The sequence below is a fragment of the Oryx dammah genome, unplaced genomic scaffold (assembly GCF_014754425.2).
Source record: "Oryx dammah isolate SB20612 unplaced genomic scaffold, SCBI_Odam_1.1 HiC_scaffold_24, whole genome shotgun sequence".
Classification (NCBI taxonomy): Eukaryota; Metazoa; Chordata; class Mammalia; order Artiodactyla; family Bovidae; genus Oryx; species Oryx dammah.
Window position 1 is genome coordinate 25,880,806 of NW_024070208.1, and position 20,428 is coordinate 25,901,233.

Here is a 20,428-nt window from a genome sequence, read left to right on the forward strand (position 1 = left end):
TAAAATATAAGCCAACCATTTGTTGCCTTTGGGTTACCCAGGAAATTAAATATAATGTGTCAGTAAGAACACTGATAAATCTAAAGTTTCAATCAATTGACTTAAGTATTTATTGAACAATAACTATATCCCTAAAACTGTGCAATGAAACCACATGATTATTTAGTAGAACTGTGTTAGTAAAAGTGGTCCTGGTACAGTTTAACATCTTTATAGTTCCCTTTATTCTAGGATCCTTTAGAGTCCTGCCTTTAAAGAACTGTGAAAAGTGTTCCATTAAGAAGAGATGAATGGATATATATGATATTCTCCACAATTCAGGAAAATAGGTAATTCTAGCTGCTTCCTAATCAAGTACTCAATAGTGGCTTTGGTGAAGCTTCTTTATAAAAGCATCACCCAACTCTTTAATGCTGGTTCAATTCAGTTCAGTCGCGTCCAACTCTTTGTGACCCCATGGACTGCAGCATGCCAGGCCTCCCTGTTCATCACCAAATCCTGCAGCTTGCTCAAACTTATGTCCATCAAGTCAGTGATGTCATCCAACCATCTCATCCTCTGTTGTCCCCTTCTCCTGCCTTCAATCTTTCCCAGCATCAGGGTCTTTTCCAAGAAGTCAGTTCTTCACATCAGATGGCCAAAGTATTGGAGTTTCAGCTTCAGCATCAGTCCTTTCAGGACTGGTGAATATTCAGGACTGATTTCCTTTAGGATTTGATCCTTTAGGTTTGATCTCCTTGCAGTCCAAAGGACTATCAAGAGTCTTTTCCAACACCACAGTTCAAAAGCATCAGTTCTTCGGCTTAACTAATGCTGGTGCTCAATATAAGCTGGCTCCTCTACTTAGAACTTCAAGACGATAGCAAAGGAAGAATTTGCAGGAATACATGCAGGTGAGTACCTCTGCATGTATTTTATAACTTTTTCAGGTTGTCTTCTACTCTTATATGAAGGTTCATTTTACCCACACAATTGTCTACATATGACAAAATCCTTAGAATACATTCAAAGCTCATCTTTTCTATGAGGCTTCCCTTGATTAGACTAAGTCATGTTAATCTCTCACTTCTCTAAATTTTTATTACAGTTAATGACACTTGATTGCATGCTTTCTTGTATGTTCTATATGCTTTCATATGTAAATCTTGTTTTGATAATTAGATCTTAAATGGTTAGACCAATCATGGTCAAACTTTAAGCATAAGAACCACCTAGAAGGCTCCCTGCAATGCAGAGTGCTGGGCCTCACTTCAAGTTTCTGACTCAGTTGGTTTGAGAAGGAATCTGAAATTTTGCGTCTCTAAGTTCCCAGGTGATATTAATACTGCTCGGCGGGGGACCTACTTTGTAAACAAACTAAATTAGAGTATGGAGAAGGCAATGGCAACCCACTCCAGTACTCTTGCCTGGAAAATCCCATGGACGGAGGAGCCTGGAAGGCTGCAGTCCATGGGGTCACTGAGGGTCGGACACGATTGAGCGACTTCACTTTCACTTTTCACTTTCATGCATTGGAGAAGGAAATGGCAACCCACTCCAGTGTTCCTGCCTGGAGAATCCCAGGGACGGGGGAGCCTGGTGGGCTGCCGTCTCTGGGGTCGCACAGAGTGGGACACGACTGAAGCGACGCAGCAGCAGCAGCAAACTAGAGTATATTACAGTGACTTCTACTTTCTGTATAAGGACACTGTGCATTAAATTATTTACTTTTTTTCCCTGCCATACTTGTTACAACAACTGTAATCCAATTTTTGAGCCCACATTTTCTTTTTTCTTAGAATGACTTCTGCTTTACTTTCTAGTGAATTCTTATTTCTGTTTCAATTTTCAACTTAAATGTTGCCTATGAGAGAAGCCTATGAAAAGACTACAAGAAACTTTTCCTGTAAGTATATTGCCTTCTGGATTTAAGACTTCAAATGAAAGTGAAAGTCGCATCCGACTTTGCAACCAGAATACTGGAGTGGGTAGCCTTCTCCAGGGTATCTTCCCAATCCAGGGATTGAACCCAGGTCCCCCACAATGCAGGCGGATTCTTTACCAGTTGAGCCATAAGGGAAGCCTGAGAATGCTGGAGTGGGTAGCCTATCCGTTCTCCAGCGGATCCTCCTGACCCAGGAATCAAACCGGGGTCTCCTGCATTGCAGGTGGGTTCTTTACCAGCTGAGCTACCAGGCGTATATTTTCTCATTATAATAATTACTACTTTTTGCTGGAATTGCTGGTATACACATCTGTTTTCCTTAGCATACCATGACCCCTTCAAAGGCAGAAACCATGCAGTGCTCTCCTCTGAAGTGTTAGTGCCAAACACAGTACATGCCACATAGTAGAAGTGTTCAGTTTCTGTTAAAATGATGAACAAGTCGATTTCATATCTAGAGTCCTAAAGGCTCTCCTAATAGCTCTTCCTAACGTTAAGGAATCTGATTCCTGATTCATGTGAAATATAGCTATCAGTTTAATTTTCCTAAAATTTCATATTGCATTGCCTTCTACTACAAAACTATACTGACTCCTAGATTCAGGCTCTTTATAGTCTGGCTGTTAACCAATAGCTCCAGTAGTAGCCAAGCTGTGATACTCATGTCTACTGAACACATATCACATATTCAACTGGCAGAAATTTGTAAAGCTCTGTTCTTTTTTTTTTCTTCCCCAAACACATTCTTAAAATTCATCTGGTCTGCTTAGCTCTTGCACCATTCACTATTTACAGCACTTATTCAACACTTAACCATCAGCTGTCTTAAAATGCTCCCTTATATTTCATTCACCTGACTAGATGCAATGCTCTGATTCCTAAATGTAAATGTTAAGTTGCTCAGTTGTGTCCAACTCGTCACGACCCCATAGACTATAGCCCACTAGGGTCCTCTGTCCATGGGGATCCTCCAGGCAAAAATACTGGAGTGGGTAGCCATTTCCTTCACGAGTGGATCTTCCCGACCCAGAGATCGAACCTCGGTCTCCCATATTGCAGGGAGACTCTTCACCCGCTTTATACTTCTTTTTACTCTATTGTCTACAATAGACAGACTTTAATGTTTAGTTATAAGCATATTAAGGAAAATATCTAATACGTTCTTTTAAAAAACACCTGAGGCTTCCCTTGTAGCTCAGTCAGTAAAGAATCTGCTTGCAGTGCAGGAGACCCGGGTTCAATCCCTGGGTTGGGAAGACCCCCTGGAGAAGGAAATGGCAACCCACTTCAGTATCCTTGCCTGGAAAATCCCATGGACAGAGGAGCCTGGTGGGCTGCAGTTCATGGGGTCGCGAAGAGTCGGGCACGACTGAGTGACTAACGCTGACTAACACTGTGGTCTATACATTTTTTATGTCACCAAATAAAACAGACCCCAATTATTCAAAAGAAGTTAGGAAGACACTCAAATTCCCCTTACTATCTGTGTGTCCTGGCTCAGAAACCCAAAGGCTGTCCCAACCAGAAAGAAGACCTCTGTCTATACTGCTCAGGGTGGGCTTCCCTGGTGGCTCAGACAGTGAAGAGTCTGCCTCCAGTGCAGGAGGCCTGAGTTTGATCCGTGGGTTGGGAAGATTCCTTGGAGAAGGGAATGGAAACCCACCCCAGTATTCTTGTCTGAGAAATTCCACAGACAGAGGTGCCTGGAGGGCTAGAGTCCATGGGGTCACAAAGAGTTGGAGACCACTGAGCGACTAACACTTTCACTTCATACTGGTCAGGGAAGCTTTTAGACCAGATCATGATGTTATCTCTATCAAGACTGCAATTATTCTAGAGTTAGACAGAGAAACTGCCAGAAAACAGGCATGAAGTAGGTAGTGGTTACAGGTGGAACTGTGCACCACACTTTGGGAAATGTAGCTGACATAAGTAAAAGGCAGTGAGAAGGGATGGAGACTAGACGTGTCCTTTAACATAACCAACTAGATAACACTCCATCCAGAGGACAGGCAGAGAGAATTCCATTCTAGAACAGCAAAACCTTTTAGGAAAAATGCCAGCTCCACTGGAAACTGAACTAGGAGTGAGGCATACCACCACGTCTTCCAGTTTTAATTCCAAAAGCTCCAATAAGGTAACAGAATCAAGGGGAAAAAGTCATATGCTTATCTATGACATATGACAGATCACGAGTTTTGACAGATCTTTGAAGGATAGATAATAGAGAAACCGAACACAGGGAATATGGAAGAATACTGCAGAAGGGAAAAAAAGAGAACTTTATCCTGAAAAATCAGGTAAAGATACATGTGAAAAGTGAAAGTTGCTCAGTTGTGTCTGACTCTTTGTGACACCATGGACTGTAGTCCAACAGGGTCCTCCGTCCATGGAATTCTCCCAGCAAGAGTACTGGAGTGGATTGCCATTTCCTTCTCTAGGGGATCTTCCTGACTCAGGGATCAAACCTGGGTCTCCTGCATTGCAGGAGGATTCTTTAGAGCTACCAGGGAAGCCCCAAAGATCCATGTAGCTGAAAACAATATACTGTATTAATGAGAAGATTTTAATAAAAAGTCAAACCCTTCTTAATATGCAAAAATATATGGACTCCAAAAACAAGTGTTTCATAATAATATGGATTCTGGTAGCAAATTATATTGACAAAGATAAGCAATGAATAAGAAGTACATTGAGTGAAAGTTCTTATTTTGCATAGGACTGATTTAAAAAGCTTATGTTATAAATCTCTAAAAAAATAGGCAGAAATTCATTTAAATGGCCAAAGAAAAACAAAACAGTGGGGAAAGCAAGAAAATATTACAAGCAATAGTATAAGACAAGATGATATATGACTAAACATATCAGTTGTTAAAACATATGCAAAGAAATATCAAACATGCCTACCAAAAGATTTAAAGTCCAAGATAAAGTTAAAACTTGAAATTTCACCTATGGTCTAAGACAGGAGGTTGGCAGATTTGATATTCTACCCTTTTTCACTTTGGCAATGATACTTATGTTACATCATGCTGTTTACCTAAATATACTAAAGAAATTAGGTTCTTTACATTTCAGATGTTTAAGTTCATTATACTCTCTATATGTATATAGTATGTATTAATTAAATAGTATAACATATTTCCTTTATTTTTGAGTAAGTAAATAGGTTTTTTAAAGATATATACATTGTATAGACTATTATGTTAGTATATATAAATATGTAACAAAGATATAGCTATATAATGGATATGTATGTATAAAGTATACAATAAAAATTAATATATTTTATAAAACCACTCTTTGGTTGTACCTCTAACATCCTATTTAGCAAAGGCATTAATACTATAATATGTAGTAAATGATTAAAATGCAAAACCATTTTAAACAACTTTTTATCACTTTATGTCAACAAATTGAGTTATTTTGTCTATTTAATACATATCTATATCATCCATATTTAATATAAGCCTACAGTGTTCATATTCATGCATATATAATAGATTATAAAAGCGCTATACTACACAGTTATCCTTTTAAGCAGTGATTCAGAGAACAGGGCTCTAAATCCACAGTCTGAGCATTCATTCACAAAAAAGAATAATCATATACATATGCACTGCATAGTTACTTAAATTTATCTTATTGTAAAAAAAAAGTTTTTGTAGAGCCTGATTTACAGAAGCAAACTCTTTGTAACTCAAAGGCCTTGAAAAAGGGTTTTGGAGCCCAACTTGAAAAAAAAGAAAGAGGTACTTAAATCTCGTAGACATACTCAGCCACTGATGACCACTGATTTAGCAGAAAAATAAAACCACTACCCTCTCTTAATTTACAAGCATGGTATTGCTAAAGTTGATGGCAGTTACTCATCATTCAGAAATGCAATCTGATTTTACATTTTCATTTGAAGATTTTAAGGAAAAAAACATGTTGTAACCCAATCACGCCACAATCCAGGTGACATCTGTACTAGGCAGAATCCTGTTGTTATTCTCCTGTCTAGCTGCTACTGATGAGAATGACAAAGTAGTGAAATTACATTTTCCCATTATTATTTCCAGACACTCTCTGGCAATGGTTTGTTGACTCTAATAAACCTTCAGACAAAGCTGTCAGCAAAGGAAATGGCTGAAGGAGAGTAAGGAAAAGCTCCTTCAACAATAAAATGCAACTAAACCTTAGTGCTAGCTTGTATAGCTTCTGATGGCAATTTAATATGAGTGCTTCAATATTTATTCTGATGCTGTATTTGAATTTCAAGGAGAACAATGTATTCCAAAAAGTCACATCATCGAGGATTTTGATGAGCATAAACATATTGTGAGATTAAAGAATGAGATGTCTTACCTGCTATAGTATTAAGAAACATCAAATATTCAAAGTTTGAAATTTCCCTTCTTTGCCAGCGCTGAGTCATGTTGGAAGATTTATAAAGCTGTCGAGGAGTGGCCAGTGATATCCTCCTAGCAATTAAGCAAATTATAACAGTTTCTTTAAACTCATAACCTTTAAAAGTCAAATAATAACTAATATATGGATTTGATATAATTCGATGTATGGTTTATCCTTCTTAGATAAATTACAAAAAACATTTTAGTTGTAGAATTAGCAATATTTGAAAAAATCTATTACAGAGAAGATACACATATTTACTTAGAATAAATCAATATGAAAGCACCTATTTGTATAACATTGCTCCAAATGGATATTTTACAAGTCAATAAGAACAAAAAAGGCGAAACTGTACTCAAAATCAGTCAAAGTAGCTTTTAAACAACACAGCAAACCTACCCCATGCTAAGATGCTAGGTAGATGGTCAGGTAGCAGCTTATAAGCATTTGACTCAAACCTTATATAATAATGACCCCACTGAACTTTTTAAGCCTGTCTCCCCACAGAGTGTGCACATGAGCACAGCCTCTAACCACATGATACATAATCCTCTAGAAGGTCAAAAGCAAACAACTGAGAACTTTGAAAATATAGGAATAGAAGAAGGAACATAGGAATATCTTAAGAGAGTAAGTCAGGAGAATTTGTGTAAATTATGAACCTTTGAAGGGACGTGTTTCTCTAAAAGCTGACTGATTTTGTGAAAGCATGATAAGGCTGAGTTTCTAAAACAATCACCACTTAACAAAGAAGTTCCCAAACATTTTGAATTTATGCCACCTTTAGTGTCTCAGGAATTTTTTCAAGGTGCTCCTAGCCCAAGAGAAACATCTAACAGTTCTCTTTATTGAGTAGTTAGGTCTAAATAACTTAACACTTGAGCCATAACAACTTAGTAGCTGTCTGAGAATACAATATTCAAAAACTGAAAGAAAAATAGTACTTTATTTCCTTCTTAAATAATCCAATTACTTACTAAAGGGGTGCAGTGCACACCTGTTGGGCACTGTACAGCTTCTGAAACCTGGGAATCATACCTGACACTACCATTTTCATTTCCTATCCCACATGAATTTTCATGGAGTGCCTGTTCTTTTTTTAAACCACAGCAACCCCTGAAAATTAGTTTCACAAAGCTAAGATGTCATCAAAAAGAATACAAGAATGCAGTGCCATCAAATGTTGAAGATTAGAACTAAGTTGAGCTGAGTTCGTGCAGCATTTGATAGATGCTGCTGTATTTCCCTAAAAAAACGTAAAACGCCCTGCAGTAGGCCTGAGAGTTCACTGTGATATCTTAGGGCTCCATGGTGGGAGCTGCGGACCTAAGACTATTTTTATCTCCCATGTTTTATTATCATGTTTACACTCACATGAGATCTTAATAACCATGGCAAGAGCTAAGATATATTTTGCTCTTTAGTTGCTAAGTCATGTCCAATTTTTTTTGACCCCATGGACTGTAGTCAGCCAAGTTCTGTTCATGGGATTTCCCAGTCAAGAATACTGGAGTGTGTTGCCATTTCCTTCTCCAGGGGATCTTCCCAACCCAGGGAATGAACCTGTGTCTCCTGTATTGGCAGGCGGATTTCTTACCACTGAGCCACCAGAGAAACCCAAGATACAGGGGTTGAAGAAAAGGAAGGAGGAAGGAAGAATGGGAATAAACTCGGTGTGTCAAATTAAAATTTGAATTAAGAACTTAAAAAATAATTATGTCTAACTCAATGCTTAAAATGTTAATATTTTGCAGCAGCCTGGTCACATATTAACATTTTTGGAGCTTTCCTAGTTATATATACTTGAGATATTAGATCCTAAGGATTCCATAAGAACTATATAATTCTAATTGCAATGGTCAGGGGAATATATATTGCATACTTAAATACTATATCTTTGTACACTTTTCATTTAACTGGCAATATGATTTTCACAGGGCTACTAAAAGGGCTTCCAGATTTTAAGCCATTCTAGCACCACTATTCAAAAATTTTCCAGGCCAGATACTCTCACTTACACAATTATTTATGTTATAAATTTTAGCCTTGATTCTGGATTTATCAGAGCAACATGCTAAAATATTTTCTGAATTATCAATTAATAAACTATATTGACCCAATTTGTATTTACCAGTATTATAATTATGTGCTTAGTCCAACTTTCACTGGATTACTATTGTAATCATATTCTTGCTAATCTGACTAAAATTCTTACCAGCAGTATGCTTAGTCTGCTAAAAGCAAAGTATAGAATGAAGTTGTAAACTTATTTGTTGACATTTTAAACCTAGAAAATTTAAGAAGAAAGCTGCTGATATGGAAATAATCCTGAGCACCAAAAACACTCAAAAACCAAGACCAAACAAATTGTGATAAGGATAAATAATGGGACTCATGGGAGAAGGTTATCGTGTCATTCTTAGAGTATGCAGTTGTGAAGAAAAATACAGGCATACGAAATGAATTTAGAAAATCAGATTTTTATTAGCAAGTTCACGGAAAGGACCAGTTTTTCCTGTTTACTGTTCTCTCTTTTCTACTATAAACTCGCTGAGAGCAGGAACTATGTTATATATACTGTTATGTCCTTAGCATTTAACAATACTTGAACTAGAGTGGGGTCTAAATAAAGTATAAACCAAATGACTTGAGTTATTGGATTTCTATCCCTCAAAAAAATAATGGCTAAAGAGAGATGAAATTCAAAAAATAAATAAATAAATTCAATCATAAGAAGCAGCAAAATGATAAACAGTAAATCAATAGGGTTATTGAAAATATCCTATAAACATTTAGACATTTGAATGAGTATAGTTGGTACATATTTGGGCTACACAAAAATGTTTTAACAACTGGGGAATAAGAAGAAGATAAAATTGCCTTCTGGAAAAAAATACTAAGTACTATAACAAATGGTGACCATTTAAAATCATTAACTATATATGCAACAAGGTAAATTCTTAATAAGTAAAGAATCTAACTATACTCAAAATTTATTGATTATAATGACCGTCTGAATAGAAAATAGCAATACATTAACCAAGCAATGACAATCAGCATGGAGTCTAGAAAACGGACAAATTCTGTCAGTATTTTTCTATCATTATGCATGGGGTAAGGGTATTGCTCTTTTGACCAATGTGGACCACTTTGATAGATGACACCAAATAGAAATTAAGAGAGTGGCCATGATCTTGGGCAAAATAAGTAACTTATCTAAACCAAAAACTTCCTATCTATAACATGGGTAAGAACTCCATTAAGGAACTTCCTTGTTCATCTGGTGGTTAAGGCTCCATGCTGCTCCTTCAAGGGGCAACCATTTGGTCACTGGTGGAGGAACTTAATATCCCTCACACCACAGATATGCCAAAAAAAAAGAAAGAAAGAAAGAAAGAAAGAAAAAAGTTAAAAAAAGAAATCCATTAAGAATCCACATGGTTTTAAGAATTAAGGGCTGAGTGCCCCTCTGCCATGTGAGGACACGTGGACAGGATGACCATCTATGAACCTGGAGTTAGGTCATCAGCAGACACCAAATTTGCTAGTGATCCTGGACTTTCTATCCTCCAGAACAGGCAGAAATAAATGTCTGCTGTTTATAAGCTAAAAACTAATGCTTATAAATTTGAACCCAAAGTATAGTCCCTGGGAGTTGGAAAGTGCTCAGCAAATGAGACATGCATGTAAACTAAAAGGGTGTTCATTAGGCTCTGCTCAGTTCAGTTCAGTCATATCCAACTCTTTGTGACCCCATGGACTGCAGCACGCCAGGCCTCCCTGTCCATTACCAACTCCTGGAGCTTGCTTAAACTCATGTCCATCTAGTCAGTGATGCCATCCAACCCTCTCATCCTCTGTCGTCCCTTTCTCCTCCTGCCTTCAATCTTTCCCAGAATCATGGTCTTTTCTGCTAGCTTTATGGAAATATTCCTTTTGTTCTAAATCTTTGCAATGTGATCTCTTTGGTGGGCTTGCCCAAGAAGTGGCCTAAGTGATACGTGAAGTTTGATTTTCTGGCAGTATACCTGCCTTTGAGTTTGATCATTTTTGTCTGTTTACTTCTAAAGCAGTCTCCTTTGGGCTTAGTTTAGGGTATATTCCCTAGCGTTTGATAAGTGAAAGTGAAGTCACTCAGTCATGTCCAAATCTTTTGCGATCCCATGGACTGTAGCCTACCAGGCTCCTCAGTCCATGGAATTTTCTAGGCAAGAGTATTGGAGTGGGTTGCCATTTCCTTCTCCAGGGGCTTCCTGACCCAGGGATTGAACCTGGGTCTCCGTGTTTTGGTCAGACGCTTTACCGTCTGAGCCACCAGGGAAGCCCGTGAAGCGTTTGATTAACTCTGCTTTAAACTGACAAAACCTGATGTCAAAGAAACAAAGTAAAGAATGGATCCTTTGGTGATTTTACCAAGATACTCTCAGCTGGAAGACTTCTATTTGTAGGGGTCAGACATTATCCCTTCCCTTTGACAATTTTCTAAATGTAATAGGATCTTACATATCATACACTCTTTGTAGGTGTCTGTGTGTATATCTATTTACCTACTCACCCAGCTACCTACCTCCTCACCTACCTACCATCTACATCTATGTGTGCATGCCCACATGCATGTGGAAAGTGTCTATGTGTGTTCACAGTCCACAAAGTGCATTCATTTTATGGTCTCAGGACAATTGTTGAAATGTCTTTCACAAAATACTATGCCCATTTTATAGCAGATGAGAACTTCAGTCTTCATGTTCAATGTTATTCATTCTTTCAACATATATGTACTGAGTTCCTACAATCAGATCAGACCCTATCCTTGTTACCCAGCCAAGAAGTGGCAGGTCTGAGCCTAGATTCAATGTTCCGCCAACCTCAATCTGCTACCTCCAAGGCTAAATATCACAGGAAATAAACAAAATTGAACTTATGAGTATTTTATTGGGAAGCTTAATGAATTGAGTCTTTGGGGGGAACACAAAGGGGGCAACAAAAAAGTGTCTTAAGATAGAATTTCCAAAGTTACTAAACATATGTTTTGTTTCCAGTTTTTCCATCAAGAAGAATAGCATTCCAAAAATCTGAGACTAAATGTGGTTGAAAGGAAAATTACATTCATAAGAAATAAGGAATATAGTAAAAGAGTTTCTGGTTGTTTTAAATGATTTCAGGTCCTGACAAGTAGAAGAATACCAAAAGAAAGCAGAAAACTCTATTGGTAATCTTTGAAGAATCATGGTCATTGAGAAATATGCCAGGAGGCAGATGATTATTCTTTAAAAGGAAAGGGTTAGGCCTATTTGTGAGTTCTTAAGGTCAATTCCTGGAAAAATCCTTGACTTGATGATTAAACAATTTGTAGGTACTTATGAAAGGAAGTAATGATTACTAAGAGTCAGCTTAGATTCAGTAAGAATAAGCCTTGCAAAACTAACTTCATTTTTTTTTGCTAGATTAAATGCATTTGTCTTTTGACCTGTATTTTGTATAAGTACTTCATTGTCTACTAATGTCTTAAGTGAATTTTGTTGTTCAAAATAGCAAATATCCTGAGCATGTGCATACATGTCTGTGAATTGGTTTTACACTATAAGCTTAATATGAGAATTGAGACCTTGTAATGTAGGGTAACTCTAGTTAAGTAGCACTTAAAAGCACCTTTGCAATTAGGCAGTGTGCTAGGTATGGTAGATTAAAAGATAAATAAGACACAGTTCCTGTCTTTTAAATGTCTGTAGCCTATTTAAGGGGAAGATAGACAAAGATTGGTTTTCCTTTCCATGCATGCAGTGCTCTGGAATAACTCCCAGGCACTTAATGATCTACATGGAAGACACTGTTGCTTGTCTGCCCAAAGCTGATTATTCTCTTTCTTCCTTAACAACAGAAAGTGTATTTTTTTCAGATAGGAAGTGGCAGGGAGTTCAGAGGTATATTTTTCCTTGACTTGTAGGGGATGATTTGGCTTCACATTCAGTGTTCAGTGATTGTTTTAGGGGCAGGAAGGTGACTCCATTCTGGCCAAAGGGACTTCTAAATATAGTCCATTCTAAAACAGAATTTCAAGAAGTCCTTTGTGTCCTTCTCGTACTTGAATGCAGTTGTATGAGATGTGGTATTCGGAGCAGTAGTGGTTATTTTGTGAACATGAAGCCAACTTAGAGTCCTGACATTACTGAACCTCTGAGCCAATACTGGCAACTCCTTTTTTTATGTTTTAAATTTTTATTTATATATATATATTTATTTTTGGCTATACCAGGTCTTCCCTGTTGTTTTTCTCTAGTTGTGTGTGGGGACTACTCTCCAGATGTGGTTTGTGGGCTTCTCACTGTGTTGCCTTCTCTTGTTGCAGAGAACAGGCTCTAGGCACGCAGACTTCAGCAGTCGCAGCACACAGGCTCAGTAGTTACGGCTCACAGGCTTTAGAGCACAGGCTCAGCAGTCGTCGTGCACGGGGTTAGTTGCTCCATGGCATGTGGGGTCTTCCTGGATCAGGGATTGAATTTGTGTCTTCTACACTGGCAGGTGGATTCTTTACCACGGAGCCACCAGGGGATCCCCTGGCAACTTCTTTTTAATTCCACCTCTTTCATAAAACAAAACCCTCACAACCAAAACCCTATTGGTTAAACGACTTTTAGTCAGTTATTCAGTTACTCGCAGCCAAAACCAACTAATTGATATTAGTGACACACATAATTACTGACCACGTTTTCTACACAGAGTAGTATCTTTGACTAAGTAAGATTTCAAAATAATACATTTAAAATACAAAGATGAAAGATTCAGGAAATGATTATAACCACACCATAATGAATGACTATTAATCTCAATAAACCCTAAGAGTTTGATTACTGTAATGAAGAAGTCTTTTTATACAACATTTATAAAAAACTATATGTTATTACACAACAATTAACCACAAACATCATGAGGCTTTGCTAAGATCTTCAGCAAAAATGTCTTAACATGCTTACTATAAGATGCAATCAACTTTCTTACTTTGTCATTTAAATAAAATTATGTGAAATAAAATTATGCCCCATTCTGCCATTCTTAAAATAGCTGTTTTCATAACCTCTTTCCCTACAAATGACCTGCAGAGGAAGACAATTCCTAGGTTTTCAAAATAATTACAAGGGCATAACTCTATTCAGATTTTTGTTGTATTTAGATGGAAATATGTTAGCCAACCATCGATAATGTGTAATATGATATAATTACCTGGCTTGTGGCAAACCATAGCTGGTCCCTACTCCAACCCGAGGCAAGCTATAGACGACTTTTTTTACTGTTGCTTGATCAGGGAAATTAAACATAACTGAAGCTGTGGCAAAAAGAAAAAACATGATTTAGAAAACCATAGGAGAGCTAACCATCAATTTCAGAATTCATTTTTCAAGTGCCTTTCATGATTTATTTGTAAAGGTAATGAATCTTCATAGAAATTAGATTTCCTTGTAAGTTTATCCTAGGATTAACATTGGAGAAGGCAATGGCACCCCACTCCAGTACTCTTGCCTGGAAAATCCCATGGACGGAGGAGCCTGGTAGGCTGCAGTCCATGGGGTCTCGAAGAGTCGGACACGACTGAGCGACTTCACTTTCACTTTTCACTTTCATGCATTGGAGAAGGAAATGGCAACCCACTCCAGTGTTCTTGCCTGGAGAATCCCAGGGATGGGGGAGCCTGGTGGGCTGCCATCTATGGGGTCGCATAGAGTCAGACACGACTGAAGCGACTTAGCAGCAGCAGCAGGATTAACATTTTCAAACAAATACATTCTTTTTTAATTTTTATTTTTGCATTAGCAGCAGCATATCAAAGAAAGAAATACAATGCAAAAAATCAAGTCAGTATCACATCATGTCAATCATTAACATTCAAATATGAACAGCACATTTGTTTTCAAAATATTTAAGGAGACTTACTTCGGTTTGCCATAAACACTTCCAAAGCAGTATTTTGTAGAAGATAACGTCTTGAAAATACAGCTCGTATCTCGCTGAACATCCATTTTCCATGAAGTCCCTCAGTGTATGCAAGGACCTAAAATAAACAGTTTGAAGGGAAGTGTCAGTCAGTGGAATATGTGTCTCAGACTTAGTCTGATAATACGTTAGGGCTGTATCAAAGTCAGTAAATTAGGGGTTATCTTCCTGAATTCATGATGTATCACAATACTGTCAATCATTTGATTCTGTATATTTACAAAATTCCTACCTTTCTAAATTTTTGTACCTGGCTCATGTAGAAATGAAAGAACAAAGGGAAAGAAAAGTTGTAAGTTCAAGGTGACCCTGTGACAAAACAGAAAATGTGTTATGCCTTGGTAATCTTATATATGATTGGTTAGACCAGATGGCTGGATATATATGGTTGGTGCTTTTCCAATGTCATTTTTCTTCCTTCTTCCTTGCTTAATGGAAGACCATTTAGCCCTCAAAGTGGTCAACCCCAAGCAAGGGTTCATGATTGGTCTAAGCCTGAGGTCAATGAACATTTCTGGTAAAAGGTGAAATAGTAAAAATTTTTAGGACTTGCAGGCCACCTGTCCTTCTCACAGCTATTTAACTTTGCCATTGTGGTACGAGCAGTCCCAGATAATGTGTAAGTAGATGGGCATGACTCTGTTCCAATAAAACTTTATTTGCAACAATGGCCTGAATTTGTTCCTGAGGACAGAATTTGTCTGACTTTGATCTAAGATAGTGATGATAAAGTCATTCTTTGCTTTCTCCAAATTCCCTTGCAACTATAAGTAAGGACATGTGACCCAGAACTGGCTAATGAGAATGAAACCAGTCATTTGGGGATATTCCAGAAAAGCTGATAAAAGGAGTCATATGTAGCTGGCACATTTCTATCTCCTCCTTACTTGAATGGAGATGTAATGGCAGAAACTGTAGAAGCAATTGTGTAGCAATTAGAGGAAGGCCAAGGTAATCCTAGCGAGTTTGACCCTAATACTAAGTTGCTGAAACATTCTTAGCAATTATCCACATGTGGACATCTTGTTTCATGATACAGATAAATTCACGTTTGATTATTCTGCTGCAGTCAAATCTGCAATAAACATATTTTTGGAGTTAACAGAGATAGAGAAGGACAGGAAAGTCTGGCATTCTGCAGTTCATGGGGTCAAAGAGAGTCAGATACAACTTAGTGACTGAATAACAACAAAATGAATATAATCTCAGAAACAAGAAGAGATCTTTCCATGAAAGTTTTGATGGCACCTTTATACTAAAAGTGGTATGCCAGGAGGATGGGTGATTTTATGTCTACATATATTATATATTAAACTTTATATATATATATATAATATATATATCAGTGTGTGTATATACATACACTAATACACCAAGATGGGCGGGTCATGGTGGAGAGGTCTGAGAGAATGTGGTCCACTGGAGAAGGGAATGGCAAACCACTTCAGTATTCTTGCCTTGAGAACCCCATGAACAGTATGAAAAGGCAAAATGATAAGATACTGAAAGAGGAACTCCCCAGGTCAGTAGGTACCCAATATGCTACTGGAGATCAGTGGAGAGATAACTCCAGAAAGAATGAAGGGATGGAGCCAAAGCAAAAACAATACCAAGCTGTGGATGTGACTGGTGATAAAAGCAAGGTCCGATGTTGTAACGAGCAATATTGCATAGGAACCTGGAATGTTAGGTCCATGAATCAAGGCAAATTGGAAGTGGTCAAATAGGAGATGGCAAGAGTGAATGTCGACATTCTAGGAATCAGCGAACTAAAATGGACTGGAATGGGTGAATGTAACTCAGATGACCATTTTATCTACTACTATGGGCAGGATTCCCTTAGAAGAAGAAATGGAGTAGCCATCATGGTCAACAAAAGAGTCCGAAATGCAGTAATTGGATGCAATCTAAGAATGATCTCTGTTCGTTTCCAAGGCAAACCATTCAAAATCACAGTAATCCAAGTCTATGCCCCAACCAGTAACGCTGAAGAAGCTGAAGTTGAACAGTTCTAGGAAGACCTACAAGACCTTATAGAACTAACACCCAAAAAAGATGTCCTTTTCATTATAGGGGACTGGAATGCAAAAGTAGGAAGTCAAGAAACACCTGGAGTAACAGGCAAATTTGGCCTTGGAATATCGAATGAAGCAGGGCAAAAGCGAATAGAGTTTTGCCAAGAGAACACACTGGTCATAGCAAACACCCTCTTCCTCAACACAAGAGAAGACTCTACACATGGACATCACCAGATGGTCAACACCAAAATTAGATTGATTATATTCTTTGCAGCTCTATACAGTCAGCAAAAACAAGACCGGGAGCTGACTGTGGCTCAGATCATGAACTCCTTATTGTCAAATTCAGACTTAAATTGAAGAAAGTAGGGAAAACCACTAGACCATTCAGGTATGACCTAAATCAAATCCCTTATGATTATACAGTAGAAGTGAGATATAGATTTAAGGGGCTAGATCTGATAGACAGAGTGCCTGATGAACTATGGAATGAGGTTCGTGACATTGTACAGGAGACAGGGATCAAGACCATCCCCATGGAAAAGAAATGCAAAAAAGCAAAACGGCTGTCTGGGGAGGCCTTACGAATAGCTGTGAAAAGAAGAGAAGCGAAAAGCCAAGGAGAAAAGGAAAGATATAAGCATCTGAATGCAGAGTTCCAAAGAATAGCAAGAAGAGATAAGAAAGCCTTCCTCAGCAATCAGTGCAAAGAAATAGAGGAAAACAACAGAATGGGAAAGACTAGAGATCATTTCAAGAAAATTAGAGATACCAAGGGAACATTTCATGCAAAGATGGGCTCGATAAAGGACAGAAATGATATGAACCTAACAGAAGCAGAAGATATTAAGAAGAGGTGGCAAGAATACACAGAAGAACTATAAAAAAAAGAGCTTCACGACTCAGATAATCACAATGGTGTGATCACTTACACTCTACCTAGAGTCAGACATCCTGGAGTGTGAAGTCAAGTAGGCCTTAGAAAGCATCACTATGAACAAAGCTAGTGGAGGCGATGGAATTCCAGTTGAACTATTTCAAATCCTGAAAGATGATGCTGTGAAAGTGCTGCACTCAATACGCCAGCAGATTTGGAAAACTCAGCAGTGGCCATAGGCCTGGAAAAGGTCAGTTTTCATTCCAATCCCAAACAAAGGCAGTGCCAAAGAATGCTCAAACACTGCACTCATCTCATACACTAGTAAAGTAATGCTCAAAAGTCTCCAAGCCAGGCTTCAGCAATACGTGAATCGTGAACTTCCAGATGTTCAAGCTGGTTTTGTGAATCGTGAACTTCCAGATGTTCAAGCTGGTTTTAGAAAAGGCAGAGGAACCAGAGATCAAATTGCCAACATCTGCTGGATCATCGAAAAAGCAAGAGAGTTCCAGAAAAACATCTATTTCTGCTTTATTGACTATGCCAAAGTCTTTGACTGTGTGGATCACAAGAAACTGTGGAAAATTCTGAAAGAGATAGGAATACCAGACCATCTGACCTGCCTCTTGAGAAACCTATATGCAGGTCAGGAAGCAACATTTAGAACTGGACATGGAACAACAGACTGGTTCCAAAGAGGACAAGGAGTACATCAAGACTATATATTGTCATCCTGCTTATTTAACTTCTATGCAGAGTACATCATGAGAAACACTGGGCTGGAAGAAGCACAATCTGGAATCAAGATTGCCGGGAGAAATATCAATAACCTCAGACATGCAGATGACACCACTCTTATGGCAGAAAGTGAAAAACTAATGAGCCTCTTGAGGAGAGTAAAAGAGGAGAGTAAAAAAGTTGGCTTAAAGCTCAACATTCAGAAAATGAAGATCATGGCATCTGGTCCCATCAGTTCATGGCACGTAGTTGGGGAAACAGTGGAAATAGTGGCTGACTTGATTTTTCTGGGCTCCAAAATCACTGCAGATGGTGACTGCAGCCATGAAATTAAAAGACGCTTACTCCTTGGAAGGAAAGTTATGACCAACCTAGACAGCATATTCAAAAGCAGAGACATAACTTTGCCAACAAAGGTCCGTCAAGTCAAGGCTATGGTTTTTCCTGTGGTCATGTATGGATGTGAGAGTTGGACTATGAAGAAAGCTGAGCGCCGAAGAATTGATGCTTTTGAACTATGGTGTTGGAGAAGACTCTTGAGAGTCCCTTGGACTGCAAAGAGATCCAACCAGTCCATTCTGAAGGAGATCAGCCCTGGGGTTTCTTTGGAGTGAATGATGCTAAAGCTGAAACTCCAGTACTTTGGCCACCTCATGGGAAGAGTTGACTCATTGGAAAAGACTCTGATGCTGGGAGGGATTGGGGGCAGGAGGAGAAGAGGACAACAGAGGATGATATGGCTGGATGGTGTCACTGACTTGATGGACATGAGTTTTAGTGAACTCCGGGAGATGGTGATGGACAGGGAGGCCTAATGTGCTGCGATTCATGGGGTCGCAAAGAGTCGGACACGACTGAACAACTGAACTGAACTGAACTGATATACATACACACATTAATATTTTTATTTTTCTCCTTGAGAACCATGATTTTAATGGATATTTGACCCTGTATTCTTCTCCATTAATCATATTATCAGTTTATTTTATTGAATACCTTTAGCAGGCAGGTAGCTCACACCCACAGAAGTTGGTTTGACTCTAAGTGCTTCATGTAAAACTGTCTTACCAACTGTGCCAGTTATTCAATGATTGTGTCTCGGCTCTGGAGTCACCCTTAATTGCTTATCACGTGAAAATGAATCTGTGCCCTTAATTTTTCCTTTGGTAGCCAGGAGTATGTTGAGGTCCATCAGGGAAGGACTCTGAAGAGATGATGCTGAGGCAAGGGGTTTTTCTTCCCCATTCCATATGCTCACCTAGCAGGTCTCTGCAGAGCATGGGCTTCTCCAGGGCCTGGCTCCTGCAGTGTGTGATGGCCGACAGCACCCAGTGATGAGAAGATTTCTCCAGTACTTCAGTGCCCCAGGCACTTTTATAGCAAGGTGCTCTGATGAGAAGCCTCCTATAAGGAGCTTCACCAATCTCTAGAGGGTGGTTTTCTGCAAAGTTCCAAAAGACAGAGCACCAGGCTCCCCAAGCAGGGCCCCAGAGTGACTTTGTAACATGAAGGGCGCTAAAATCCATGCCCTCCCTACCTAAGTCAGGGGCCCCTGCTTGGGTTCAATATCAGCTCAAAATACAGTGGCTGGTCCTCATGTATTCTGTTCCTATGTTCCTCAGAGTTCTTTTTATTTCTTACTAAGTTGTTTCTCCAAAATTGTACTAGAGTTCATATTATAATTATTTGTATGTTATAGTGTTTATAAATTATAACACTTTCCCTGTTCAAATTGCTATGTGGCTTCTTTCTCTTGATTGGTTATAAACTGATACAGAAACTCAATCAGTTTTCCTCCAGGCTGGGATCACAGCAGTCCTCAGGGGCCCTCAGGGACCCTTGGGAACAAGAAAAAGGAAACTGAGATAATCAGAGGAACTCAGTAAAGTCTGGAGGTGAAGCGTAAAAGGAGACAGAATAAAATTAAATTATTTTGCTAGCAAGTAATAAACAGCTTTTCATACTGTTCGGGGGCAGGAGGAGAAGGGGATGACAGAGGATGAGATGGCTGGATGGCATCCCTGACTCCATGGACGTGAGTCTGAGTGAACTCCGGGAGTTGGTGATGGACAGGGAGGCCTGGCGTGCTGCAATTCATGGGGTTGCATAGCGTCGGACACGACTGAGCGACTGAACTGAACTGAATAAACAGCTTAGGCTTCCATGGAGGCTCAGTGGAAAAGAATGTGCCTACCAGTGTAGCAGTCGTGGGTTCGATCCCTGGGTTGGGAAGATCCCCTGGAAAAGGAAATGGCACCCACTCTAGTATTCTTCCCTGGAAAATTCCGTGGACAGAGGAGACTGGCAGGCTACAGTCCACGGGGTCACAGAGAGTCGGATATGACTGAGCAACTAAATTAACATCAACAACCATAAACAGCTCAAGAGGCAAATTCCAGAAGACAGATCCAAAGTTCCAAGCTGTTTTGAACAAGGACAGCATCATCTGAATAAGCGGTACAGCCCCCATTCTGCGAAGCCAAGGAAAAG

At 38.9% G+C, this 20,428-nt stretch overlaps 1 protein-coding gene across 8 annotated transcripts in view; it reads right to left on the reverse strand.

Annotated features, from left to right (window-relative positions):
* Nucleotides 1–20,428, reverse strand: part of NBEA (neurobeachin) — a 672,618-nt gene that overhangs the window by 119,403 nt on the left and 532,787 nt on the right. For all 8 annotated transcript variants that reach the window (XM_040267082.1, XM_040267084.1, XM_040267081.1 and 5 more), the window contains 3 exons: nucleotides 14,246–14,363; nucleotides 13,538–13,640; nucleotides 6,275–6,390 (listed from right to left, as the gene is read on the reverse strand). In XM_040267082.1, the coding sequence (XP_040123016.1) occupies nucleotides 6,275–6,390; nucleotides 13,538–13,640; nucleotides 14,246–14,363 (337 nt within the window). The remainder of the gene's footprint in view (nucleotides 1–6,274; nucleotides 6,391–13,537; nucleotides 13,641–14,245; nucleotides 14,364–20,428) is intronic.